Source organism: Macaca thibetana, chromosome 16, assembly GCF_024542745.1.
Source record: "Macaca thibetana thibetana isolate TM-01 chromosome 16, ASM2454274v1, whole genome shotgun sequence".
Lineage (NCBI taxonomy): Eukaryota > Metazoa > Chordata > Mammalia > Primates > Cercopithecidae > Macaca > Macaca thibetana.
The window spans coordinates 76753633-76780398 of record NC_065593.1 but is presented as its reverse complement, the minus strand read 5'-3'; the positions used below and the strand labels follow the sequence as shown (position 1 = coordinate 76780398).

Here is a 26766-nt window from a genome sequence, read left to right as displayed (position 1 = left end):
TTTCACCATGTTGGCCAGGCTGGTCTCAAACTCCTGACCTCGTGATCTGCCTGCCTCGGCCTCCCAAAGTGCTGGGATTATAGGCATGAGCCATCACACCCGGCCAGTAAAGTTGCTTTTAAAAACGGCTACTATGTGTATGAGCACAGAGATTCCCTTTAGTTCTAAATTAAAACTATGATCCTCACCACCTTTGCCCAGGGGAGCAAAGTGAAGAAGGGGGAAGAAGTTGGCAAAGTGGTGAAGTGTAGGTTGGTCTTGCTTAGGTTCTGGGTCTTGAGCCTGCCTTTAAGAGAGGGAAAGCACAGAGGGGTATCCTATATTCCAATGGCATTGCCACATTTAGATTTTAGATAGGTTTCAAGGAAACAGTCTGACAGATGGCAGGACTGGAGGCTAGGAGGCCAGTTATAAGGATATTATAATGGTCTTGGACAGAAATCAGGGAGGTTGGAACCATGGGGTGGCAACAGTGTGAAAAGGAAGGCACAAGTGCGTGAGTTCTTAGGTACACTTGGCAGGACTTGGTAACTGGTGGGATGGGGATGAGGAGGGAGAGGAAGAGCCAGGGAAGGCTTAGATGATAGGAGGGGCAGCAGGGGGATGGACATGGGGGTACAACCATGGATATATTTGATTTCAGATGCCCGTGTGACATCTAGGTAGACATAGCCAACTAGCAAATACACATATGACTCTGATGCTCTGGGGAGACCCAGAATTACAAGTCTTAGTATAAAGTGGTGGTTGAACCATAGCAGAGAATGAGATGAGTCACAGTGACCTTGTGAACTAGAAAAAAATTGGGCTGAGAATGGAACCCTGGGGAAATTAACATTTGAGAGCCAGGGAGATGAAGAGTACATAGAAAAGAAAATGGAGAAGAAAGTGAGAGAAACAGGAAGAAAGTCAGGAGAGTGTGCCATCAGAGAGCCAAAGGAGAGTGGGCACGGAGGCTCATGCCTATAAGCCCAGCACTTTGGGAGGCTGAAGCAGGAGCATCACCTGAGGCCAGGAGTTTGAGACCAGCCTGGGAAATATTAAAAAAAGAAAGAAAGAAAGAAAGAGAGAGAGAGAGAAAGAGAGAAAGAAAAGAAAGAAAGAAAGAAAAGAAAAGAAAAGAAAAGAAAAGAAAGCCAAAGAGTCATGTTCAAGAAGAAAGGAGTAATAACGTCAAAGGTAGATAAGACCGCAGAAAATAAAGACTGAGAAGGAGCCCGGTGAATTTGGTTACTGACATTAGCATAAGAGTTTCAGGAGAGGGGAGGGGAGGTGATGGTCAGGCTGCAGCAGGCCAGGGAATCCATGGAAGGGCAGGAAGCAGAGACTGAAATGGAGCTGGCTACTTGGGACATCTGGGATGAGGCAGGAAGGAGCCAGTGCTGCAGCTAGAGAAAGACATGACGTCTACAGAAAGCTTTGCTCTTTTGTTCTTAAGATGGGAGACACTTCAGCACGTTTGTGGACTGAGCCAACAAGAAAGGAAATGTCAAAGCTACCAAGGAGAGGCCTGTGGATGGCAGGGGCTGGAGAGCAGAGGGCCTCAAATCAGGATCTCAGGCTGGGTACCAGCAGTAAGAGGGTTACTTCCTCCTCCAAGATGTGGGGACTAGATGGTGTGTGGCTTGGAGTGAAGGGGAGGCGGCTGAGTGGGTTCTCACCTGCCGGCCTTGGGGTCTTCATTTTGTTTCATTTGAGTGTGTGAAACCGGGCAGGGAGTTCTTTGTTGAAACTATGGGGGTTGGAGGTTTGAAAAGAGTGAAAAGGTTTAAAATCGTGATGATAACAGAGGGAGCTGACGGACAAGTAAATGTGTTGACGTGAGTCATCCTTCATTCTTTTCTTTCCCTCACTCCGCCTCTCCATCTATCAGCAAGATGTCTGTTCTGCTTCCACTTCCTGGGCCAGGCCACTTCTCACCACCTCCACTCCTACCACCCCGGGCCAAGTCACCAGAATCTCTCTCCTGAATTTCTATCATAGCTTCCTTACAAGTTTTCCTGCTTTTTCTCTTGCCCCTTCTGGTCCTTTCCCCATACAGCAGCCAGAGTTACCCTTAATACAACATAAATCAGATCATACTATTCCACCGCTTAACCATCCAATAATTCTCACAGTGGTAAGAATAAAATTGGGTCGGGCGCAGTGGCTCATGCCTGTAATCCTAGCACTTTGGGAGGCCAAGGTGGGTCGATCACCTGAAGTCAGGAGTTTGAGACCAGCCTGACCAACATGGAGAAACCCTGTCTCTACTAAAAATACAAAATTAGCCGGGTGTGGTGGCGCATGCCTGTAATCCCAGCTACTTGGGAGGCGGAGGAAGGAGAATTGCTTGAACCTGGGAGGCAGAGGTTGCAGTGAGCCAAGATCCCGCCACTGCACTCCAGCCTGGGCAACAAGAGCAAAACTCTGTTCAAAAAAAACAAAAAACAAAAAAAACCACAAAAGGAATAAAATCTAAATGCCAAGCTATGCTCAGTGAGATGCAGTGTGATGCTTCTGCACTTTCCCTGGGTTCATGTGTTCTAGCCCCTCTGGCTGCCTTTGGCTTCCTCCAGGCTGGTTCCTGCCTCAGGGCCTTTGCACTGACTGTCCTTCCACTTGGGAAGCTCTGGTGGGATCTTTCCCATAATTCACCTCAACAGTCAAGTGTCATTTCCTCAAAGAGACCTCCCCTGCTTCTAACGGAGCACCGCCTCCAACCCCTTAACCTGTTCTATTTTCCTTACTGTATTTATCGATAATTGAAACTACCTTACACATGTCTACTTGTGTAAGCCCTTTCCCCTCTTACTCCTAGAATAAGAACTCCGGGAGAACAGAGGCTTTGTTCAGCACATCGTAGGCACCGAATATTGGATGAATGAATGAATGAAAAGGCAGTGTTGAAAGTCCAGTGGAGATTAGAAAATAAAACGGCAATGGCTCAAAGCCACACCATTGTGTGATTTTCTTCAAGGGGACCATAAAACTATAAGATTGATTTTTTCTTATGTGCCTGTTCTGGAGACAATTTCAAACAGGAGCCGGGTGGCAGAGGCATCTCTGTGAGAAGTAGTTAGACTCCCAGGGCGACCAGTGTGGATGTTTATGTTCTTATTTATTTTGCAGAAATGCCCTTGATTTTCTAGTCTTCTTATACGTGGGTTGGCACGTTGTGGGAGGAAACTGCTGACTCCATTTCCAGCCCCAAAGCTAAGCCATATTATACAGGTGAAATCAGGTTACTGAGATAGGTCTGGTTTCCTTGGTGACCTGGGAGCTTTAGTTATATTTGAAATTGCTAAGAAGGGGAAAAAACTGATAACAGCAGTTCTGTGTTTTCCTCAGAGAAGAAGCGCTTTTCAATTCTCAGCCCAGGCTGAGAACATGCCTTCTTGATTGGCAAGGGCTGAGGTCCCACCTCCGGCGGGATGACTGACACTTTCTACCTGCTCTCAGGATCCCACAACCCAGTCTGGCAAGTTTATCCTATGCCAGCTCTGGCTGACTGCAACCTCAGGATTCCTCAGGCTCCCTGTGTGTTTTGGTGTTGCATGTAAACACTGTAACTAGGGGGACCAGCAGTTAGCTCACTGTAAAATGTGCAAACCACCTTTCTTCCGGTGGAGATGACAACAGAAGGCGGTGTTATTTTACAAACGGTAGGGCGAACCAGTTAACTCTTTCATCTTTTCCCTCCTTCTCAGTTGGTTTGTCAAATTTAAGCCCTAATGCCACTGGTCGACAAGGGCTCCATGCCGAACACTGAGGGAAGTACTTTTAGAGTGTTGATTTCATTTCATTTTCATGATAATACTAGAAGTGGATACGACCATTATCCTTGTTTGTGTTTGTTTGTTTTTGAGACGGAGTCTCTCTCAGTCACCCAGGCTAAAGTGCAGTGGCGTGATCGATCTCGGTTCACTGCAACCTCTGCCTCCCGGGTTCAAGTGATTCTCCTGCCTCAGCCTCCCGAGTGGTTGGGACTACAGTGCCACCACGCCTGGCTAATTTTTTGTATTTTCGGTAGAGACAGGGTTTCACTGTGTTAGCCAGGATGGTCTCAATCTCCTGACCTCATGATCCACCCGCCTCGGCCTCCCAAAGTGCTGGGATTACAGGCGTGAGCCACCGCGCCTGGCTATCCCTGTTTTTTTTTTTTTTTCACAGACGAGGAAATAGAGAGGTGAAGTGGCTTTTGCTAGTCACATACCTAATCGGTGGGTTTGGGATTTTAGAAAACTTTTACTGCTTATCATATGTTGACGCTGTATTCTGAATTCTCTGTAAATACTGGAAGAGAAGGCAGAAGACCATTCTTGCTTTCTGCAATTACCTGATACTCAGAGTCCACCTTATGCTGCATGTCCCGCAGATACTGAACATCGCTGAAGAACTTCTGCCTGTCCCTTGCGTCATGCAACATGATTCCTAATCCCCGACCTGCATAGAAAAGATAAACAAATGTGCTGTGATAGAGTCCTTTGTCGTGATGCCGCATTTGGATTTATTTTCATCTAATTGCTTTTATTTGTGTATTCATCTAATGTCCCTTGTTTGAAAGGCACAGATGCTCCTTTCAAGCTGAAGGGACTTCTTGTGTTGGTGCTGATGCCCTGACAGTCCTCCTGTTCCAGGCATAAATAATGCAGCCACCTTCGTCAGGCACTTCAGAGATCCTGTCCTGGTTACTCAGAGGGAGTTAGATTGACAGACACCTGAATCAGTTCTAGAGCATGACAAAAAGGAAAACCTGAGAACCCAGCTATATGAGCAGTGACCAAAGTTACAGGCCTCTCGTTGCTTAAATCCATTTAAGCAACAGTGATTGCACCCTTATTCTCATCCAGGCACTGTGCTGGGCACTGGAGTAGAGCAACCAGCAAGGCAGACACGACCCTCACCATTGCTTTTTTTTTTTTTTTTTTTTTTGAGACAGAGTTTTGCGTTTGTTGCTCAGGCCAATGGCCAATCTCAGCTCACTGCAACCTCTGCCTCCCGGGTTGAAGCGATTCTCTTGCCTCAGCCTCCCTAGTAGCTGGGATTACAGGCACCCGCCACCATGCCTGGCTAATTTTTGTATTTTTAGTAGAGACGGGGTTTCGTCATGTTGGCAGGGCTGGTCTCGAGTTCCTGACCTCAGGCGATTCACTTGCCTCAGCCTCCTGAAGTACTGGGATTACAGGTGTGAGCCACTATGCCCGGCCTGTGTTGCTTGTTATCCGGGGTATGAGACTGACTTTGAGCAAGTGAATCCTAACGGTGATAGGGGCTCTGGAGCAGAACTATGGGGCTCTTTGAGAGTGGTGTTATGGGAAGGCATAACCTGGTCTGGAGGGGTCAGGTAAGGTTTTCCTTAGGCAACGACACTGGGTTTGACAGAGTGAGCTAGCTGAGAAGTAGAACAGAGAGGACAGCAGGTGCAGAGGCTTCAGGCATGAAGAGGCAGGTGCAGATGAGGAAGACGGGAGGGGAGCAGTGCAGCTGGAGCAGAGATGAGGCGGGAACAGCCCCGGAAGGGCTGCAGGGGAGGCAGGGACCAGCTCCTGTGGGGCCTTGAACGTCATGATTCAAAGAGTCATAAAAAACTACTGAAAAGTTCCAATCTGAGGAGTAAATGATTAGATTTGTGTTTTTTATTTTATTTTTTTATTTATTTTGAGATGGAGTCTTGCTCTGTCGCCCAGGCTGGAGTGCAGTGGCGCAATCTTGGCTCACTGCAAGCTCCGCCTCCCAGGTTCACGCTATTCTTCTGCCTCAGCCTCCTGAGTAGTTGGGACTGGCTAATTTTTTGTATTTTTAGTAGAGACGGGGTTTCACCACGTTAGCCAGGATGGTCTCGATCTCCCGACCTCGTGATCTGCCCGCCTCGGCCTCCCAAAGTGCTGGGATTACAGGCATGAGCCACCGCGCCTGGTCTTGTGTTTTTATTTATTTGTTAATTCTTTTTCTTAGAGATAGGACCTTGCTCTGCCATCCAGGCTGGAGTGTAGTGGTGTGATCATAACTCACTGGGTGTAGTGGCTCACGTCTCCCGAGGTGATCACCACTTGAGCCGGGAAGTTTGAAACCAGCCTTGGCAATATAGCAAGCCCGTTTCTATTAAAAACAAAATTGAAAATTAGCCAGGTATTGTGATGCATGCCTGGAGTCCTACCCACTCAGGAGGCTGAGGTGTGAGGATCACTTGAGCCCAGGAGTTAGAGGCTGCAATGAGCCATGGTCATGCCACTGCACTCTAACCCGGGCAACGGAGCAAGACCCTGTCTGTATTTAAAAAAAAAAAAAAAAAAAGATTTGTATTTTAAAAAGATCCCTCCAGTTGCAGTATGAGAATGGATGGGGTGCGGGGGATGGTGGTAGAGTAAAAAACGTAAGTGAGAATATTTCATAGTAATCTAGATGTAATAAGATGAAAACCAGCATTGGGTAGCAACAGTGGAGAGAAAAAGGAGGAGGAGGAGGAGAATGGGGAGGGAGAGGGGATCATAGCTACTCTTTTTTTCTGAGACGGAGTCTTGCTCTGTCACCCAGGCTGGAGTGCAGTGGGGCTATGTCGGCTCACTGCAACCTTCACCTCCCAGGTTCCAGCAATTCTCCTGCTTCAGCCTCCCAAGTAGCTGGGATTACAGGCACGTGCACCATGCCCGGCTAGTTTTTTATTATTAGTAGAGATGGGGTTTCACCATATTGGCCATCTTGAACTCCTGACCTCAGTTGATCCACCTGCCTCAGCCTCCTAAAGCGCTGGGACTACAGGTGTGAGCCACTGGGCTGGGCCCATAGTACTCTTTACTGAGCCTCTGGAAGGGATAGTCCTTGTTCTAAGCAGTTATATCAATTAACTCATTCAATCTTCTCAACAACGCTGTGAGGCCAGAGCTAGATCTCTATTTTGCAGGTGAGGAAACTGAGGGCCAAAGGGGTTAAGTAACTTGCCTAAAGTTACAGAGCTAGTGAGTGGGAGAGTTGGGATGTGAACCCAGAGAGTCGTGCTCCAGTGCCCACACTCTTACCTAAGGGATTCAAGGGACGCTCAGGAGAGAAAGTCATCAGGGCTTGCGATTATATGAATGGACCAGGGGTGGAAGTCTCAGGGATGCCCAGGTTACCGGCTTGAGCAGCCAGTTGGTTGGTGCCAGCATTCCCTTCAGAAAACACAGGAGGAGCTGCTTTGTGAGGAAACAGCATGGCGTGACAAGTGTCTCGGGTGCGGCAAACGGAGATGTCAAGTGCACTGTCAGACACAGGGCTCTAGAGCTGACCAGAGAGGTACAGATTTGGGCATTGCTGGGATTCTGTGATAACTGAAGTTGAAGGAAGAATGGGAATGAAAAGAGAAAGAGGACACAGGACAAAACCGTGAAGAACACTAATATTTAGAGAACAAGCCGCTGAAGAGAAACTCTGCAAAAAAAAAAAAAAAGCCAGAGAGGCAGGAAGAAACCAGGTGGGTGCCGTTTCAGAGATGCTGAGGAGGTTTCAAAAAGGAGGCTATTAATAACCTTGGTGAGCGCATTCAGTGGAGTGACGGGGCTGGGAGGGCTGCAGAAGGTTGCGTAAATGGGAGGTAAAGGCGTGGAGATCATGCTTTCAAGAAGTTGAGCTTTGACTGGCATGGCCCAAATTTATGGCCAAGATAGCGAAGCTCACAAAGGGATAAAATGGCACTGTTAATAAAGACCCCTTATCTATGGGGTCATCGAAGTCCCTACACTATTCCTGCTTGTTGTCTACTGAAGCTCTTTCATTTATATCTACACACACACATATACATATTTTTTACAACTGCTGTGTGACAAGCGCTGCTAGGCTCTGGGGAAACATCAGGATGGGACAGGCAACATCTCTACCTTCAGGTGTATATGTTCTCTGGCTTTCCCTCCCTCCTCCTGTTTATTCAGTTGTGTAGATATTGGCAGAGTCAGGCTGCCCCTGACTCATGGTGACCCAGCGTCTGGTCTGGTAGTTATGAAATCTCACATGGTTTATCGTCTGGCCCTGAACAATGGGGAAAACTTGTGCTGGTCTCTTGGGGGCTGTTTTCTCTGGAGTATGGAAAGTTGGTCTTTTGACAGTCAGAATCTGAAACTACAATGTGTATTTCCAGTCTACGCACAGAACCTACATTTTGTCTCTGAGCATTTTAATAATCACATGGGATTATGTTTTAAAAGATCACTTTTAGCTTTTCATCTGAATGTGTACCTGCATAGAATGAAGTTACCTTTCCACTCTTTTCAGAAAACGATGGTGTTAAAACAGGCAGAAGGATAAGCTCCTGCTGCTACTGTGGGAAAGAGAAGCCTGTCAGAATCTTAATCAGGCAGAGACCATAAGGACTCATAATAAAAATATGTTAATGGTCACTAAAGGGGAGCATCCCAGAGTCCACTCGGATGATACATTTTCGTTGCCAAAGTTAATATAGAAAGCCAGTTAATCTATCACGGCTTTAGAGTAGGGTTTAATTTAAGGAGGCTTCTAAGTCAAGAGGCATGAAATAACTTTGTCTAAATAGGTAGGAAGTAGCACCCTTTGAATTATTTGCTAAGTTACCTCTGACTTCACAATCACCTACCAAATAAAGGACTTAAAAATGCTTGTAATCCCAGCACTTACAGAGGCCGAGGTGGGTGGATCACTTGAGGTCAGGAGTTCAAGATCGGCCTGGCCAACATGGCAAAACCCCACCTCTACTAAAAATACAAAAATTAGCTGGGCATGGTGGTGTGCTCCTGCAGTCCCAGCTACTTGGGAGGTTGAGACAGGAGAATCACTTGAACCTGGAAGGTGGAGGTTGCAGTGAGCCAAGATGGCACTACTGCACTCCAGCCTGGGCGACAGAGGGACACTCCATCCCCCCCAAAATAAATAATAATAATAATAATAATAATAATAAAGTAATAAAAATAAAGTTGCCTACAAAAGTCTCTTTTCCTTCCCCAAAACTCTCTATTACATTGTATTTTACAATATTTAGAAACATCGTGGTGCCACATGTAATTTTTTATTTAAATACATCAAGTCTTTATGAGATTAAACGAATATTACAGGAACAAAGAAAACAGGGTATTAGTGTTAAGACCAAGAAGATGGTGGGTTACGTTGGTTTAAGCAAACATTCTCCGTGTTCGCTTGAACTTCATACCGCACTCAGTCAGTCTGAAAAACTGACCAGGATGAACAAGAAACAGAAATAACAGTATGGAAATAAAACTACATGAGATAATGCTTAATTCACGGATCTCAGCTTTGTAGGCCTACTCAACCAGATGGCCACTTGAAGCCAAGAATTTTTTCCCAGCAAACACAGAGGGTTGGGGTGGGGGTGATAATAAAATGTGAGCAAGGCGCATGTTTCTAAAATAGCCCTCTGTATTCTCTTCTATCGCTCACCTTTGAACTGCTTCTTAATTTAAAATCCACTCATGGTCATGCACGCTTCTGTTTTAAGTCTTTCTGGTGATAATGTCTTGTGCCAAATCTGTGCTTTAGAAATCAACATAAGAAGCCATATTAAGTAGGGAGAGAGAAAGGAGGAGGGAGTTCGAGGCAGGTGGAGAAGGAAAGAGGGGGTCCTGCCTTGCTGAAAGCAAGAGCGAGTAATTCTTCTTGGCCTCAAAATTCTACATATCTGTGAAATTTTAATGGGGAATATTCTAAGAACTTTGTGACATACACATTCCTCTCTGGTGTAACTTTCCAATGAATTCCAACCAAGTTTTCCTGACTGAAGGGAACAGAATCTGAATGCAGAATGTTTTTCAGTGCTCTAAAAAGTCATGCATACATACCATCCTTCTGTTTTATGACCACATTTGTCAAAAGAACCGATTTGAAGGAGACTCTTCTTAATAACAATCAAAATCTTATTGGTTTCTTACTATGTTCTCATAAAAGAAAGACATCACTACAGTTAATATTCTGTTAAGCAATAAAGGAAAATGTAAATAATTTAACCTCCTTCTTAGACGGAAGGTTGCTTTGAAACAAAATCTAAATGGCTATTGTTAATACCTGACAACCAGGCTCAAAAATTACTCCCTTTCCACAATTAGGTGATTGGAGAAGGATTTCAGGAGACCTTATTCAACCTTTCTCCCAACTGATTAATTTGTAATGTCCAACATTATAGGATTTAAATCTTAGCTTTTAAAAAAACTTAGCATTTTGAAATCTTAGCTTATAAACATGTCTTGAGTATAAGCAACAAAGTTTACGGTTTGGGCCCAATTTACGAAGACTGTGACTGCAGAGAAAAAGGGGGAATTGGTTGGGAAAGGTAAGGAGATCTTTCAACTCTTCCAGCCAGTTTGGCTTAAGAGTTGGGGCGGGGCAGAGGCGGGGGAACAGACTTGTTTTTGGCGGTGATTCCTCATTTTGCTGTGAAACTAGGAAAGACAGGCGGTCACATTTCGACCATCAAGCCCAGAAGAGAGGAGAAACTCGAGCAATCGGGAAACTTTGGGGGAGGAAATGTCACAGGTTTGACAAGCAATTCAGTGCCATCATTAATAACAATATCCAGCCAGGGAAACATAACGAGACCCCTTCTTTACAAATAATTTAAAACATTAGCCAGACATGGTGGTGACCTGTGGTCCCTGGTACCACCGGGAGGCTGAGGCGGGAGGATCGCTTGAGCCTGGGAGGTCGAGGCTGTAGTGAGCCGTGACTGCACCGCTGCACTCCAGCCTGGGAGACACAGCGAGAATCCTCAAAAACAAACAAAACCAGTATCAACCATTGCGCACTCAGAAGCCTAAGGGGCCATGGTCTGCGTATACCTTTTCTGACCAGTGGCGTCTGCAGGAAGAAAGGTGGGTGCGGGCGGCTGCCAGTGAACAAAGGGTCACGGTCTCCCCCAAACCTGCCCCTTTGAGACAGAAAAAAGCTGGGGCTGGGGTCAGCCGGGGGGAGGGGACGGCCAGGCCACCGGATGTCAGGCCCGGTTTCCCTCCAGAATCTTGGAAGACGAAAGGGAAGGTTGTCTCCCATCCTGGCAGGACGGAGAGGAGCGGCGGGGGCGAGTGGGCCGTTACCTGGGGGTCTGCCCTTCCTCCCCTGCCGGGGCTAAAGGGGTCGAGGGGCAGGGCGGGCGGGCCGGTCCACGGCGCAGGAGCTGCCCATTAATTGCGCGGGGACTGGCCTAAGCGCCTCTTCCTCCTCCTCCTCTCGCTTCTTCGCTCCCTAAACCTGCCCCTCTTCCTCCTGCTTCCCCGAGGCTGCTTTCCGCGGCGCCGACCAGCCTTGCCTGGGGCGGGGGCGGTGGGGGCGGCTACCGGGCGTCCTCTGGTTTCCCTAGCGACCGCGCCTCCCCGCCCCCACCCTCCGCCCCCGCGCGACCAGGTGCCGCCGCCAAGAGCGCGGGGCGGGGCGGGGCGGGGCGGGGCGGGGCTGTGGCCCCAGGGTCCCAAGGCAGGCGTGGGCGCCCGCCGGTTGCCGTGGCAACGACGGTGGCTGCAGTCGGGTAGGCAGAGCCGCGCTGGTGGGCAGAGAAGAGATGCCCAAGGAGGAGGCGGTTGGCTTTGTCTGGATGCCCAAGCCCAGACCCAGATATCCAGGCCTCCGCTCCCTTTCCTGAAAGGGTGCTATGCTTCATAAAAAATGAGATTAGAACACGAGAGAGGATAATATTTTTAATGGAATCAGGGAATATGAAAAGCGGTACATGCAAAGAGGGAAAGATACTGCAGTCCTGCAGTTCGACCTCTGCAGAGGACATCTGGAATGCTATGGTCCAACATGAAAAAGAAGAAATAAGCGATGAAGGGAGGCACCCAGTCAGTGGCAGAACCGAGACCAGAGCCCAGGCCTCTTCGTAATCAGTCGTCTTCACCCCCTTTCCAAGGAGAGAGGTGCTTAGAGGCCTAGACCAGGCCTCACAGGTTTGGAGGAAGGGCACCAGAACCGCTACTACCCGCACCTTTTCTCTGCCAGGCTGATTTCTTCCTTTCTTTCTTTTTCTTTTTTCTTTTTTCTTTTTCTTTCTTTTTTTTGAGACAGAGTCTCGCTCTGTCGCCCAGGCTGGACAGTGCAGTGGCGCGATCTCCGCTCACTGCAGCCTCTGCTTCCCAGACTGAAGTGATTTTCGTGCTTCAGCCTTCCAAGTAGCTGGGATTACAGGCATGCGCCACCACGCCCGGCTGGTTTTTGTATTTTTTTTTAGTAGAGACGGGGTTTCTCCATGTTGGCCAGGCTGGTCTCGAACTCCTGACCTCAAGTGATCCACCTGCCTGGGCCTCCGAAAGTGCTGGGATTACAGGCGTGAGCCACCGTGCCCGGCCTTGCCAGGTTGATTTCTGTCTGTGGTTCTCATGGGCAAAGATGACTCTCCTATTTACTTTGCATATTTAGGCTCTCAACTTGTCGACTGTTGCCAAGTTAGGTATTTTTGATTGGGTGGAGAGTAAGGTAAAGGAAGAATAGAAATTCTTGGAACTTTCATAAGTGCCCGGAATCTCTAGGTGTCTGTGGTTTGACCATCTTCTCAACACCTCCCCTTCCCCCCATTCAGTTGGTGCCAAGTCCTTGGCAGTGTTACATTCTTTTTTCTATTCTTATCACTACCACTCTAGTTTTGGGTTCCATGACCTAGTTTTGGGCTCCATGGATTATTTTGAGGGCCTCCTGGCCACACCCTGGGCCCTTGTCCTCCACACCCTGTCTCCACCATTTACCCCATCCTGTAAGCAGCCTACATCTAATGTTGCTGGCCCCCTGCTTAAAAAGCCCTGGAAGGTTCCTCACCGCCTGTGGAATGAAGTCCAAACTCGTCACTATGACTTTCCCTGTGCCCTCCCCCATGGTTTCCTTTCTTGGTTTTTCTCCTTCATCACTTCTTCACTCATGTTTCAGCCAGATGGGACTATGTGTTACACACTGAACATTTTTCCTTGCCTTCACACCAGCTTCAAAGACATATCCTGAGCCAGGCAGAGTCTAGACAAATGTACTTAACAGAAGTCTTTCCATTGAGCACATTCCCATCTGAACTTCACTGGTCCTCCAGCAGCCCCTAGGATCTTTTCATCCCTAGTAGCCCAATCCATATTCTGTTCGTGTTCTCAGCTGATTATCAAGTATGCCTTAGTAAAGCATTAACTGATAATTGACGTATTAACTGATAAGGATGTAACCTAAGAACTTGCCTCATGGTTTTTGCCTTTCAAAAATATATACTTTGGGCCAGGCATGGTGGCTCATGCTTATAATCCCAGCACTTTGGGAGGCCAAGGCAGGGGGATCACCTGAGGTCAGGAGTTCAAGACCAGCCTGGCCAACGTGGTGAAACCCCATCTCTGCTAAAAATACAAAAATTAGCCGGGCGTGGTGGCGGGCACCTGTAATCCCAGCTACTCAGGAAGCTGAGGCAGGAGAATTGCTTGAACCCAGGAGGCAGAGGTTGCAGTGACCTGAGATTGCACCACTGCACTCCAGCCTGGGCAACAAGAAACTCTGCCTCCCCCCAAAAAAACAAAAAAAAAAAACAAACAAAATAAAAGGTTGGATGTGCACACTGGGTCGAAACTATAATAGTGAAATGATAGGTAGGGAACTTGTTCTGTTGGAGCGAGGACCCACCTCAAATAAAAATAACAGAGAAAGAAGTTGAAGCCCAGGTTCTCACCTTGTTGAAGGTAAGGGACATGACCAGAACATATGGTAAGTACCAGACCCAGGGCTCAAAAACAGGGCTTTCCACCTCCAATAACTTGATGTTGCCCACTACTAAGAAAAGCACCTTGGTACTTCCTGTACCCAGATTTGTCTCCTTCTACTTCAAGATCTATATAAAATAATACTATCTCAAAAGATTGCTGTGTGAAATAAATGAGAGAGGACAAGCAAAGCATTTCACGTCATGCTTGGCACATAGCACTCAGTAATTGGTGGCTTTGCTTTATAAGGCATATCTTAAGATTTTATTGCATGTGAGTGTTAACCATAAATATTTAAAGATTTTTATTTTTTATTTTTTTTATTTTTTGAGACAGAGTCTGTCACCCAGGCTGGAGTGTAATGGCGCGATCTTGGCTCACTGCAATTGCCGCATCCCAGGTTCAAGTGATTCTCCTGCCTCAGCCTCCTGAGTAGCTGGGACTACAAGTGCGTGCCACCACGCCCAGCTAAGTTTTGTATTGTTAGTAGAGACAGAGTTTTGCCAGGTTGACCAGGCTGGTCTCAAACTCCTGACATCAGGTGATCCACCTGCCTCGGCCTCCTGAAGTGCTGGGATTATAGGTGTGAGCCACCGCACCCAGCCTAAACATTTTTAAATAACAAGGTCTAGAGAAATCACTTCATATCTCAGCTTTAAACTCTTCCACATGTCAAGTGTTCTTGAAAATTAAGTTCGATAAAAAATCATGGTGCCTTTGAAAGAGGGCAATTGTGCCCAAGGTCAGCTCATGAAAAGCTATAGAACAACTCCAACTTTAGTGTTTAATGAGTAAATTTAAGCTAGGCACATAAACTACAAATGAGATTAGTTCTGTCATTAAAAAGCAAAGTCCTTAGGAAGAGAAATATTAAAATGAAGAAGAAAAACTTCTCCTGGTTGGGGAAAGGATCCTACTCTTCATTATTTCCTGCACAATGTTCCTAGTAGAGATGAATAAGTAAAAACAAAACTTAAGACTTAAGTACATGGTAGATTCTAATGCTGCCTCCTGCTGCTCTAACAAAATACCTTAGACTAGCTAATTTGTAAACAACAGAAGTGTATTGCTCACAGTTCTGGAGGCTGGGAAGTCCAAGATCAAGGCATCTGCAGATTTGGTGTCTGGTGAGGGCTTGCTGCGTTTTGTATATAACATCTTCTTGTTTCATCCTCATATGGTGGAAGGGACAAACTCCCTCAAGCCTCTTTTATAAGGGCCCTCATCCCATTCATCATGGTGAAGCCTTCATGACCTAGTCACCTCCCAAATGCCCCGCCTCTTAATACTGCTACAATGGGAATTAGGAGTCAACATGACTTTTGGAGGAACTTAAGCATTCAGACCATAGCAAGCATCAAAAAGTTCCTTAATTATATCCAAGAGTTCTGCAAAGAATAACTACAAGTATAAAATTTCAAAAGTAGACTGTGTATTAAGTTTCAGAAATAACACTTTTGAGGGAAATATTTAATGCAAGGAGTAAGCTGTGCAAAGAGTAGGCATACATTCTGAGTCTCCCAAGGTTTTTGAGGGAGGGATATCCAGTAGCTTCCTGGACACCTGGCCCAGCTACTCAGTTGAGCTGGAGCAACCCACCCTCTATCTGCCTAATATTTTCTCTTCCTAAGAGAGAGAGAGAGTCTAACTAAGAGAGTCTCTTGGTAACTAACTATTCAGAAGCTCTCCTACTCAGCATAGAGTTTTATGCCAAGTGACTTCAGAAGCAGATGGCCTCCCTCCGATACAACTTAAAGTTGGTCATTTTTGCCTTGGTCATGGGACCTTGCCGTGACTAATGGGTTCCTGTTCTCATCATTGAGGCCAGTGTGGTGTTGCCTTCATCCATGCATACAGCATGAACAATGGCAGTTTGTTTGCAAAAAGAATCTCTACAAATAGCTTTCCTGAGAAGGGGACTGTGGACATGTGAGTCCTTTAGGGCTCCATGGGTTCTCCTCCAGCATGCCGTTGTGCAGGGGCTTCACCTGATTCATTTTCAAAACTGGCTAATGACTTACTGGGTATACCAGGGGTCGCTGTGACATTCTGCATTCATCTTGTAGCTATATTTGGCCAGACTGTGGGTATGCAATGTGACAATCTCTCAGTGTCACTCATTAAAAGTCATCCTTTATTGATGTCGTTAGATGGTTAGAGAGCTTGGTAGGCTTTCAAAATGAGCCTTCTGGATTATGTACATACAGTTGGCCCTTAAACAGCATGAATTTGAACCGCCCAGGTCTACTTATACGTGGGTTTTCTTCCACCTCTGCACCCCCTGAGACAGCAAGACCCACTCCTTGTTTTCCTCCTCCTCCTCAGCCTACTCAGCATAAAGACAATGAGGGTGAAGGCTTTTATGATGATCCACTTCCACTTCATGAATAGTAAATATATTTTCTCTTCCTTATAATTTTTTTTTGACAGGGTCTTGCTCTGTCGCCCAGGCTGGAGTGCAGTGGTGCGATCTCAGCTCACTGCAACCTCCACCCCCCAGGCTCAAGTCATCCTCCCACCTCAGCCTCCCACGTAGCTGGGAACACATGCACATCACTATACCTGCCTAATTTTTTTTTTTTTTTTTTTTAGAGATGGGGTCTCCCTATATTGCCCAGGCTTGTCTGAAAATCCTCAGCTCAAGCGATCCTCTCGCCTAGGCCTCCCATAATTCTGGGATTACAGGCATGAGCCACCCGCACCCAGCCCAATAATAGCCATTCTAAATAGGGAGAGATAATATTTCATTGTGGTTTTGATTTGCATTTCTTTGATAATAGTGATGTTGAGGATTTTTTATATACCTATTGGCCATTTGTATGTCTTTTCTTCAGAGATGGCTATTCAGCTCATTTGCCCATTTTTAAGTTGGAGATATATCTCCAACCTAAATGTGTGTGTATATATATCCAACTTAAATGTCTATATATATATATATATAGCTGTTGTTTGAATTCCTAGTATAGTCTGAATATTAATTCCTCGTCAGATGAATAGTTTGCAGGTATTGTCTCTCGTTTTTCAGGTTGTATCTTCACCCTGCTGATTGCTTCCTTTGCTGCACAGAACTTTTTTAGTTTGATATAATCCCATTTGTCTATTCGTATATTTATTGCCTGTGCTTTTGAGGCATATTCATAAAATCTTTGTCAAGACCAATGGCCTCAAGTGTTTGCTCTATGTTTTCTTCTAGTAGTTTCATAGTTTCAGGTCTTAGACTTAAGTCTTTAATCCATCTTGAGTTTATTTTTGTATATGGTGAGAGATAGGGCTCTAGTTTAATTCTTCTGCATGTAAGTAACCAGCTTTTCTAGCACCATTTATTGAAGAGACTGTCTTTTCCACAATGTATATTCTTGGTACATTTGTTGTAAATCAGTTGGCTGTAAATATGTAGATTTAGTTCTGGGTTTTCTGTTCCATTCTGTTGGTCTCTGTGTCTCTTTTTATGCTAGTACCATGCTGCTTTGGTTACTATAGCCTTGAAGTATATTTTGAAGTCTGGTAGTGTGATGCCTCCAGCTTTGTTCTTTTTGCACAGGATTGCTTTGGCTATTGGGGTCTTTTGTAGTTCTGTATGAATTTTAGTATTGTTTTTTCTATTTCTGTGAAGAATGTCATTGGTGTTTTGATAGCAATTACGTTGATTCTATAGATCACTTTTGGTAATATGGTCATTTTCACAATATTAACTCTTCTAGTCTATAAACATGGGATGTCCTGTGAGATGTCCAAAGACATCCCATGTTCACAGACTGGAAGAATTAGTACACACAAACACACACACACAAGTATGTACATATTCCGATGGAGGTTACTGAAGACCCAGGATTTGGTCCCTGGTTTTGTAGGATCAGAAAATTCACTTTATTTAATTCAGAACTGACCTCTTTAGAAATTGATTCTTAATAACCCCACTCAGAAGAGACCGTTTGTTATCTACCTGACCAAGTTATTATTTTATCTCAGAGAATAAAGTTGGCAGGCTGAAAGTGGTCATGTGCTTGAGGTACTTCCTCCTGGTGGAAAGGCATTCCTAGGGGATCAAATTAAAGATCTGAAGGTTTGATGAATATTAAATTACATTAAAGGGAATTGAATGTCCTTTTTTTTTTTTTTCTTTGAAACAGACTCTTGCTCTTTAGCCCAGGCTGGAGTGCAATGGCGCGATCTCGGCTCACTGCAACCTCCACCCCCGGGTTCAAGCAATTCTCCTGCCTCAGCTTCCCGAGTAGCTGGGATTACAGTGCCCGCCACCACGCCCGGCTAATTTTTGTATTTTTAGTAGAGATGGGGTTTCACCATGTTGGCCAGGCTGGTCTCAAACCCCTGACCTCAGGTGATCTCCCCACCTCAGCCTCCCAAAGTGCTGGGATTACAGGCGTCAGGCACTGCGCTTGGCCTGTTCTTAAGGGATATATCTAGCAGGTTGAAGAGGCCTTAAAGAATGATCTTCCTCCCTTCCAAGGACGTTTCAGTCTGAATGACTGATTTGGATTATTTACCTCAAAGTTTTTGGAGACTTTTACCACATCTTTCTTTCAGGTAAATGCCATTTTGCTGAACTTCAAGGGACCATTTCTCTTATGCCATTGACAGCATAGTTTGGAGTTGAGAAGACCTGGGTGAAAATCCTAGCAGTGGGATTTGCTGTATCATAGCGAACAATTCTCAGCATCCTTTGAATTTCGAGATCCCCGTAGTTAAAAATGGAAATAATCAGAGCCTTCTCAATGGATTGTTGTGAGGATTAATGAAACAGTGTATGTAAAGTTTCTGGCATTGTGCCTGACACAGTAGCTGCTCAACAATGGTAGCTATCATTATTGCTTACATCATGTACATAGATTTCATTCTCCTTGCTGAGATGAGACACCCTGAATTACATCACCCATGCATTTATAAAGCATCTCTAAAAGCTGTTACTTTGGCCGGGCACAGTGGCTCACACCTGTAATTCCAGCACTTTGGGAGGCCGAGGCGGGCAGATCATTTGAGTTCAGGAGTTCAAGACCAGCCTGGCCAATGTGGTAAAACCCTGTTTCTACTAAAAATACAAAAATTAGCTGGGAGTGGTTGTGGGTGCCTATAATCTCAGCTACTCAGGAGGCTGAGGCAGGGAGAATTGCTTGAATTTGGGAGGTGGGGGTTGCAGTGAGATTGTACCACTGCACTCCAGTCTGGGTGACAGAGTGAGACTCTGTTTCAAAAAAAAAAAAAAAATAAATAAATAAAAGCTGTTACTTCTTTAAAATGCTCCTGATATCTTTGTGGTTAATTTTATATTGATTATTTTTTATGCTGAATTTCAGAAAGTGACATTTTATGATCTCATCTCTGATTTTTCTTAGAGATCATCTAATTTTATGAAACAGAGTGTATCCGGTTTAGGGCTTGCAGTCACCCATGAACTGTGTGAAATTTAGTAATGTCTGTTGGGCTTTCACAGGGCAGATATTTGAGATCCAATTCTTTTGTAGAATAAAATAGACGCCGTTAGAGACTGGCAAACTCCCTACAATTAATTATAATTTTTTTAAAAAGCATGTCCTCTGGGAGATCCCTTAAAATTTTCCTCACTTGTAATTGTAGCTGATCTATTGTGCTGTTTTACAAAGAGGGGGCAAACTCATTAAAGTTTTTGGATCCTATAGTACTGAAATATTTCTCAAAAGTTCACACGGGCTTTGATTTATTTATCCGTTTTGGAAGCTTCAGACTTTTCAAACCCTTCATTATGGCCATTGATGCATCTGATACAAGATTGGATGTGATTATAGGAACTTTGAGAACATAAAACATACTGCTTTTTTGAATTTCTGAAAAATTCTTACCAAAAGGAAGAATTTGACTTCTGTCCAGAAGGAGTATCTGATTTGTTTGGACTTTGGATAAACTCGAGCTATACATATTTGGCCAAGAGTTTGATTTGTGGACCGATCATCAAGCCGTGAGCAAGACTTAGGCTTCAGAAAGCGATGTCAGTGTCAAGAATCCCCACATGAGCATTAAATATGCTTCCGGACAGATAAACGCTCAAGCCAAAAAAAAAAAAAAAAAAAATCCATCTCATCAAGAGGGCAGAGGAACGTAAGCACTGAGCAACTTCTGAACCTTCAGGAAGTGGACGCTACCCCATGACATTTTGTTTTTGTTTTTTTTTTTTGAGACAGTCTTGCTCTGTTGGCCAGGCTGGAGTGCAATGGTGAGATCTCAGCTCACTGCAACCTCTGCCTCCCAGGTTCAAGCAATTCTTCTGCCTCAGCCTCCCAAGTAGCTGGGATTACAGGCATGCACCACTGTGCCCAGCTAATTTTGTACTTTTTTTTTTTTTGAGACGGAGTCTCCCTCTGTCGCCCAGGCTGGAGTGCAGTGGCACAATCTCCGGCTCACTGCAACCTACGCCTCCTGGGTTCAAGCAATTCTTCCGCCCCTCCAGGTTTTTAAAGCAATTCTCTGCCTCAGCCTCCGGAGTAGCTGGGATTACAGGCGCATGCCACCAAGCCCGGTGACTTTTTTTGTATTTTTAGTAGAGACGGGGTTTCACCATCTTGGCCAGGCTGGTTTTGAACTCCTGACCTCGTGATCCACCCGCCTCGGCCTCCCAAAGTGCTGGGATTACAGGCATGAGCCACCGCGCATGACCTAATTTTGTACTTTTGATAGAGAAAAGGGGACCCCCATACACTTTTGGTGGGAATGTAAATAGTGTAACTACTATGGAGAACAGTTTGGAGGTTCCTCAAAAAACTAAAAATAGGACATATGATCCAGCAATCCCACTGCTGGATATATATCCAAAAGAAAGGAAATCAGTATATTGAAGAGATATGTGCACTCCCATGTTTATTGCACCACTGTTCGCAATAGCTAGGATTTTTTTTGTTTTATTTTGAGACGGAGCCTCACTCTGTCACCCAGGCTGGAGTGCAGTGGCATAATCTCGGCTCACTGCAACCTCCGCCTCCTGGGTTCAAGCAATTCTCATGCCCTAGCCTCCTGAGTAGCTGGGACTACAGGCACGCACCACCACACTTCGCTAATTTTTGTATTTTTAGTAGACACGGGGTTTCACCATGTTGGCTAGGCTGGTCTCGAACTCCTGGCCTCTAGGGATCCACCTGCCTCGGTCTCCCAAAGTGTTGGGATTACAGGTGTGAGCCACTGTGCCGGGTCTCTGACAATAGCTAAGATTTGGAAGCAACCTAAGTGTCTATCAGTAGATGAGTAAATACAGAAAATGTACATAAACACAATGGAGTGCTATTTGGCCATAAAAAAGAATAAGATTCTGTCATTTTCAGGACCTTGGATGGAACTGGAGATCATGTTAAGTGAAATAAGCCAGGCACAGAAACATTGCATGTTCTCATGTATTTGTGGGATGTAAAAATCAAAACAATTGAACTCATGGACATTAAGTGCAGAAGGATGGTTACCAGAGGCTGGGAAGGATAGTGGGGAGGGGGTGGAAGGAAGGAGGATCATGTCAATGGGTACAAAAAATAGAATAAGACCTACCATCTGATAGCACAACAAGGTGACTATAGTCAATAATAACTTAATTGTACATTTAAAAATAACTAAAAGAGGGCCAGACGCAGTGGCTCACGCCTGTAATCCCAACACTTTGGGAGGCCGAGGCAGGCGGATCAAGAGGTCAGGAGATCGAGACCATCCTGGCTAACACGGTGAAAACCTGTCTCTACTAAAAATACAAAAAATTAGCTGGGCGTGGTGCTGGGAGCCTGTTCAGGTATTCAGCCAGCTATTCAGGAGGCCGAGGCAGGAGAATGGCATGAACCTAGGAGGCGGAGCTTGCAGTGAGCAGAGATGGCACCACTGCACTCCAGCCTGGGCGACAGAGCGAGACTCTGTCTCAAAAATACATACATACATACATACATACATACATACATAAAAATAACTAAAAGAATATAACTAGATTGTAACACAAGGGATAAATGCTCAAGGGGCTGGATACGCCATTCTCCATGATGTGATTATTATGCATTGCGTGCCTATGTCAAAACATTTCATGTATCCCATAAATATATACACCTACTATGTACCCACAAAAATTAACAATTAAAAAAAATTAAGAAATAAATGTACACTGACTGACAAGTACTAATGAGTGCCAGGACACTAATAGGGTGCCGCAGCAGAGAATGCTGGGAGCAGCAGGGAGACCCTATTTACACAGGTAGTCAAAGATGACCTCTCTCTGTGAAAGCTGAAGGATGAAGAGGAGCCAACCTCCGAGGGGGGAGAAAACAGGACTGAGATGATTGTAAGGTGAGAGAAAGCTCAGGGGATTCAAGAAAGCTTGAGGTGTGGCTGGAAGACTATTGTGAAGGAAGCCTGATGAGGTTGTAAGAGTTGGAGTTGGGTTTTATTCTAAGTACAATGGAAAGCCATGGAATGGCTTTCAAGTGTATGTGCGTTCCTCTGTGTGTATGTGTGTGCATGCATGTATATGCACGTGTGTGTGTGTGCATCTGACATACCGTCTGGAGCATATTGTACAGACCCATGAGGAGGTTCCCCACTAGAATTGGTAGTTATGACCTCATGATCCCTACTCCAGCCTTTGATGAAATGGCAAAATGTCACTCAAGCATGAGCTTGTCCATTAGCATGAGACATGATCAAAGATGAATTATCAAAGAAATTTTCCCCAGTTCCGGGACACACACATGACCAGATGTTCCATGGTGAGTAGCATATCCTGATTTTTTTTTTTTTTTTTTCTGACACTGATTTTCGTTCTTGTTGCCCAGGCTGGAGTGCAATGGCCCAATCTGGCTCACTGCCACCTCTGCCTCCCAGGTTAAAGTCTCCCTGCCTCAGCCTCCCGAGTAGCTGAGATTACAGGTGCATGCCAACGTGCCCAGATAATTTTTGTATTTTTAGTAGAGACAGGGTTTCATCATATTCGTCAGGCTGCTGACCTCATGTGATCCGCCTGCCTCGGCCTCCCAAAGTGCTGGGATTACAGGCGTGAGCCACTGTGCCCGGCCGCATATCCTAATTTTTAATTTCCAGCCTCTTGTTCCAATATAGTCCTCATAATGGCCCTTACTGATGGACCTTTGTTGCATCCTGGGTCTGACTCCTTTTACTCTCCTCTCTTTTCTTTCTCTTTTGATCTCTACCTCTCCTTCCTCTTCTCTCCTTTCCCCTCCCCTCTCCATCCTCCTTCTCCTTCTCTTCTCTCTGCCTTTCTCATTAAGAGTCAAAGTTCCTTGCCAAACCACAGCGCTTAGGTTTCTATTTTCCCGAGCAGATTTCTTGGCTGGTTTTACAGACTTTTGCATTGGTTCTCTCTTCTGCTTCTATGTAGTCTCTTCTCTGTTTCCAGTCACTGCTCCTAGACACCCTCCTCCCCTCCCTCAGCAAGCCGAACCCCTAGGTTACAAAGTTTGAAAAATATCAACCGGAAAAAGGGCTCTTCCTCTAGCCCTGTAAAAAAGAAGACGTGAAGGAGTTAACCTCCAGTGACATCAGTCTCCGGCCAGCAGTACAGTGAGGCAGTTCTTGAAAACCAGACAGAACAGAAGGTATCACTGTGCAACATCCCTTCTGTGGCTCACGGCGCCCTCTGAGTCAGAATAATGAGAGAACATTCTTAAAACATGACCTAACCACGCTCTGTCCTCAAACAAATTCCTGGATGTGTGTGGAGTAAGCTCTCCCAGCAAGCCTGAGCACAGACGTGTGGGGCGGGCTTGTTAGCACTCTTCTGAGTTGCTGCCTTTGCAAAGCCACCTTCCCAGCCAGTTCATTTGTATTAAAGTAAACTTTTAAAAATAGCCAGTTGGTCTGTCCGGCAATATGCTCTGGGCCTCTCGTGGCTGTACTTTCATAGTTTTATATTGTGGCGACTGGGTCTCTGTCTTGAGGGTATTTGGGGGCCTTTGACTTCACACTGTAGCAGGAAGAAGTTATGCAAAAATTCTTGTCAGACATAGAAAAAAGGAAACAGGATATCATTCATTTCCAGAATGGAGCAGAGTCACAATTGTGATTGCAGAGTGTCCTTTATTTCACCCACACCTGAAGTTGTTTGTGTGTGTTTGTGTGTGTGTGTGTTTAATACAGGCGGCTTATCTGAGTGATTTTAAGAAATTAATTTAATTGAAAAAATGATTAAATTACAAAGAGAGGAAAAAGCATTTGGTTGGCATCACATGGGGTGAGAGGCCACTGCTAATGCAATATTTCATCAATTGCCTCATTGCTATTCTTTCAATGATGTGATTTAGTTTCTCAAATAGCTCTTATCATGGCGGGCTTGCCTTGGATACATTGTACAGAGGCCTTATAATCATTACAATGTATTTACTTAGAAATTTTAAAAGCAATTAAGCCCTTTTAGATATATTTGTGTATGTGCATGCGTGTGTGTGTGTGTGTGTGTGTGTGTGTGTGTGTGTACGCCCACAGAGGAATTTTATAAATGTCCGGACGAGGGTTCTGAGTGAACACTAGGACAAGTGTTGAATTTATCCACTGTAGTGCCCTTCATGCATTTCAAAGAGCTCCGTGCAGACTCGTGTTCAGCTTTTTTCATGCCCTTTGAATATACCACTATCTCCCTTTAATACGCTGAAGAAACAAGAGGACAAAGAGTCTCCCTGTGTTCCTTATCCAAGGCCACACAACTGTTGCTGGAACCTTGAGCTTTCTGAGTGCCAGGCACTTACTTGCAGTATATCCCGAATGCTGGGATATGGTGGAGGTTTAGGTTGTTAAAAAGCGTGATAGCCGGGCGCGGTGGCTCAAGCCTGTAATCCCAGCACTTTGGGAGGCCGAGATGGGCGGATCACGAGGTCAGGAGATCGAGACCATCCTGGCTAACACGGTGAAACCCCGTCTCTACTAAGAAATACAAAAAATAGCCGGGCGAGGTGGCAGCGCCTGTAGTCCCAGCTGCTCGGGAGGCTGAGGCCGGATGGCGTGAACCCGGGAGGCGGAGCTTGCAGTGAGCTGAGATCCGGCCACTGCACTCCAGCCTGGGCTACAGAGCAAGACTCCGTCTCAAAAAAAAAAAAAAAAAAAAAAAAAAAAGCGTGATAGCCCTATGATTGTGGGAAAAAATTTTGACACACTTTGCTTTTTGTTTTCATGTAGATCAAGTCATTAGAATGGTCTTTCTCTTAGAAAGCTACTGAGGTTGGGTTAAACAGTAACGGGTGCTCGGGAAAGGGTAGAGCAACATTTTGGCAGCGTATGAACGGGTATGTGTGCATATGGGTGGTAATAACGCATGCCCTGACCTGTCCTATGCCTCTTCCCCTTCACCTTTGTTTCAAAATGTTGTGTCCAGCATTTAAAAATGCAGGCACAGTTTGATGCAGGTGTTTGCAACCTCCTTCACCCCAAATGTCATGGTGGCGGGGGATGATAGGCTCTCTCAGCATCCCGCCTCCCCGTGCTGCATGAGATGGGAAGGCAAAATCATGTATTCATTCATCAAATGCTTATCAAGCACCAAAGCGCTATGTACTCTTCGAGGTTCTGTGGATTCACAGAGGAGTGATATTCAGTCTTTGTGCTTGCGGGGAGGAAGGAAGTAAACAAGGCCATAGAATAAGCTCTACAATAGAGGTAGGTGTGGGCCTGGGTTGGGGGCGCGCACAGGGGAGATGAAGGAGAGGAAAATGAAGGTTCTCACAGTGAGGGATGGTGAAGGGCCTCCAAGAATTGCTGGAGGCCCCATTCAGTGGTGCGTGCTGGGCGTCAGTTTCCCCCCAGAGGAGCATTTCTCAGCAGCACCAAACACTGGCTAGACCTTAAGCTAGATGACGTTTGTTGTCAACTCCCCCAGCCTTCCCGTCTGTGCCCTTTCCCTCCCTGTCTGGAAGGAGGCTCCCAACAGCCTTTTCAAAATCTGCTTAGGGCAGCTACACATAATCAATATTTATTGAATCAAACTGATCTGAAAAATATTCACACTATAGTATAAATGGCTCATACAGGGTACACCTGGGCACATGTGCCTGGAAGCCTCAAGCTAAAAGAGCTTTCGCCAGCTCACCAGGAGAGCTTCGTAGCATGTTGCACGCTCCTGCACCCCGAGTGCACATTTTCTGGATGGTTGCCCACTTTTTCTGTTGTTTAAGCTGGCTCTACTTCCAAACACCCAGCCTTACATGTTTTCCCTTCCTTGCCCACTATTGTGGCTATATGATAAGGCAGGATGAGGGCTGATAACTGCTAGTCTCAGAACTTTTGGCTGGAAATGCCACAAGACTACAACAACTGCTTTGAAGCCTGGGAGAGACCAGTGATGAAACACAGAGTTGTGGCTGGGCGCAGTGGCTCACGCCTGTCATCCCAGCACTTAGGGAGGCCAAGGCAGATGGATCACTTGAAGTCAGGACTTCAAGACCAGCCTGGCCAACATGGTGAAATCCTGTCTCTACTAAAAATACAGAAATTAGCTAGGAATGGTGGCACATGCCTATAATCCCAGCTACTTGGGAGGCTGAGGCAGGACAATCACTGGAGCCCAGGAGGTTACAGCAAGCTGAGATCATGACACGCACTCCAGCCTGGGTGACAGAGCAAGACGCCATCTCAAAAAAAAAAAAAAAAAAAAAAAAAAAAAAAAAAAAGCAAAAGTAAAACAGAGTTGCAGTGAATGGGACTGGACATTTAAATGTCTCTTTTAAATGCCCTTACTATTTTGGTTCATGGTGTACTACTTGTATGTTTCCTGCATGAGGGCAGAACTGGTTTGGCACATACATTGAAATTCCACCTCTAATGTGAGAGAGAAAGAAGGGGGAAATGACAAGGAACTTCCACCTTCTTCCCAGTCATAGCATTCCACTAGGATTCTCCCATGGGCCATATTTCAGTGTACAAAAATGTCATATTTACAGAAAGTCCTGCATTTGTATCCCCAACCATCAGGGTTGTTTAGTTACAGTCAGTGCCCTATGCAGTAAAGACTGGCAATTGGATGTTTTTCAAACCCTCAACTTAGTTCATTATGAGAAGCTGTCTAAAAAAAACCCAAAAAACAAAATGGCAACAACAACAAAAAACTACAGTCTTCAATTAAAGGTTCAGAGGCCAGGCACAGTGGCTCATGCCTGTAACTCCAGCA

At 45.4% G+C, this 26766-nt stretch overlaps 1 protein-coding gene across 8 annotated transcripts in view; it reads right to left on the bottom strand.

Moving 5' to 3' along the window:
* Window positions 1-11345, bottom strand: part of MARCHF10 (membrane associated ring-CH-type finger 10) — a 111046-nt gene extending 99701 nt beyond the window's left edge. For 4 of the 8 annotated variants that reach the window (XM_050764836.1, XM_050764830.1, XM_050764837.1 and 1 more), the window contains exons 1-3: window positions 11028-11292; window positions 9382-9474; window positions 4319-4425 (exon numbers count right to left, since the gene is read on the bottom strand). In XM_050764836.1, the coding sequence (XP_050620793.1) occupies window positions 4319-4408 (90 nt within the window). In that variant the 5' untranslated portion in view covers window positions 4409-4425; window positions 9382-9474; window positions 11028-11292. Of the gene's footprint in view, window positions 1-4318; window positions 4426-8209; window positions 8273-9381; window positions 9475-11027 lie in introns of all 8 variants that reach the window. The other 4 variants (XM_050764832.1, XM_050764831.1, XM_050764833.1 and 1 more) reach the window with 4 other exon arrangements.
* Between the last annotated feature and the right edge of the window lie 15421 nt (window positions 11346-26766).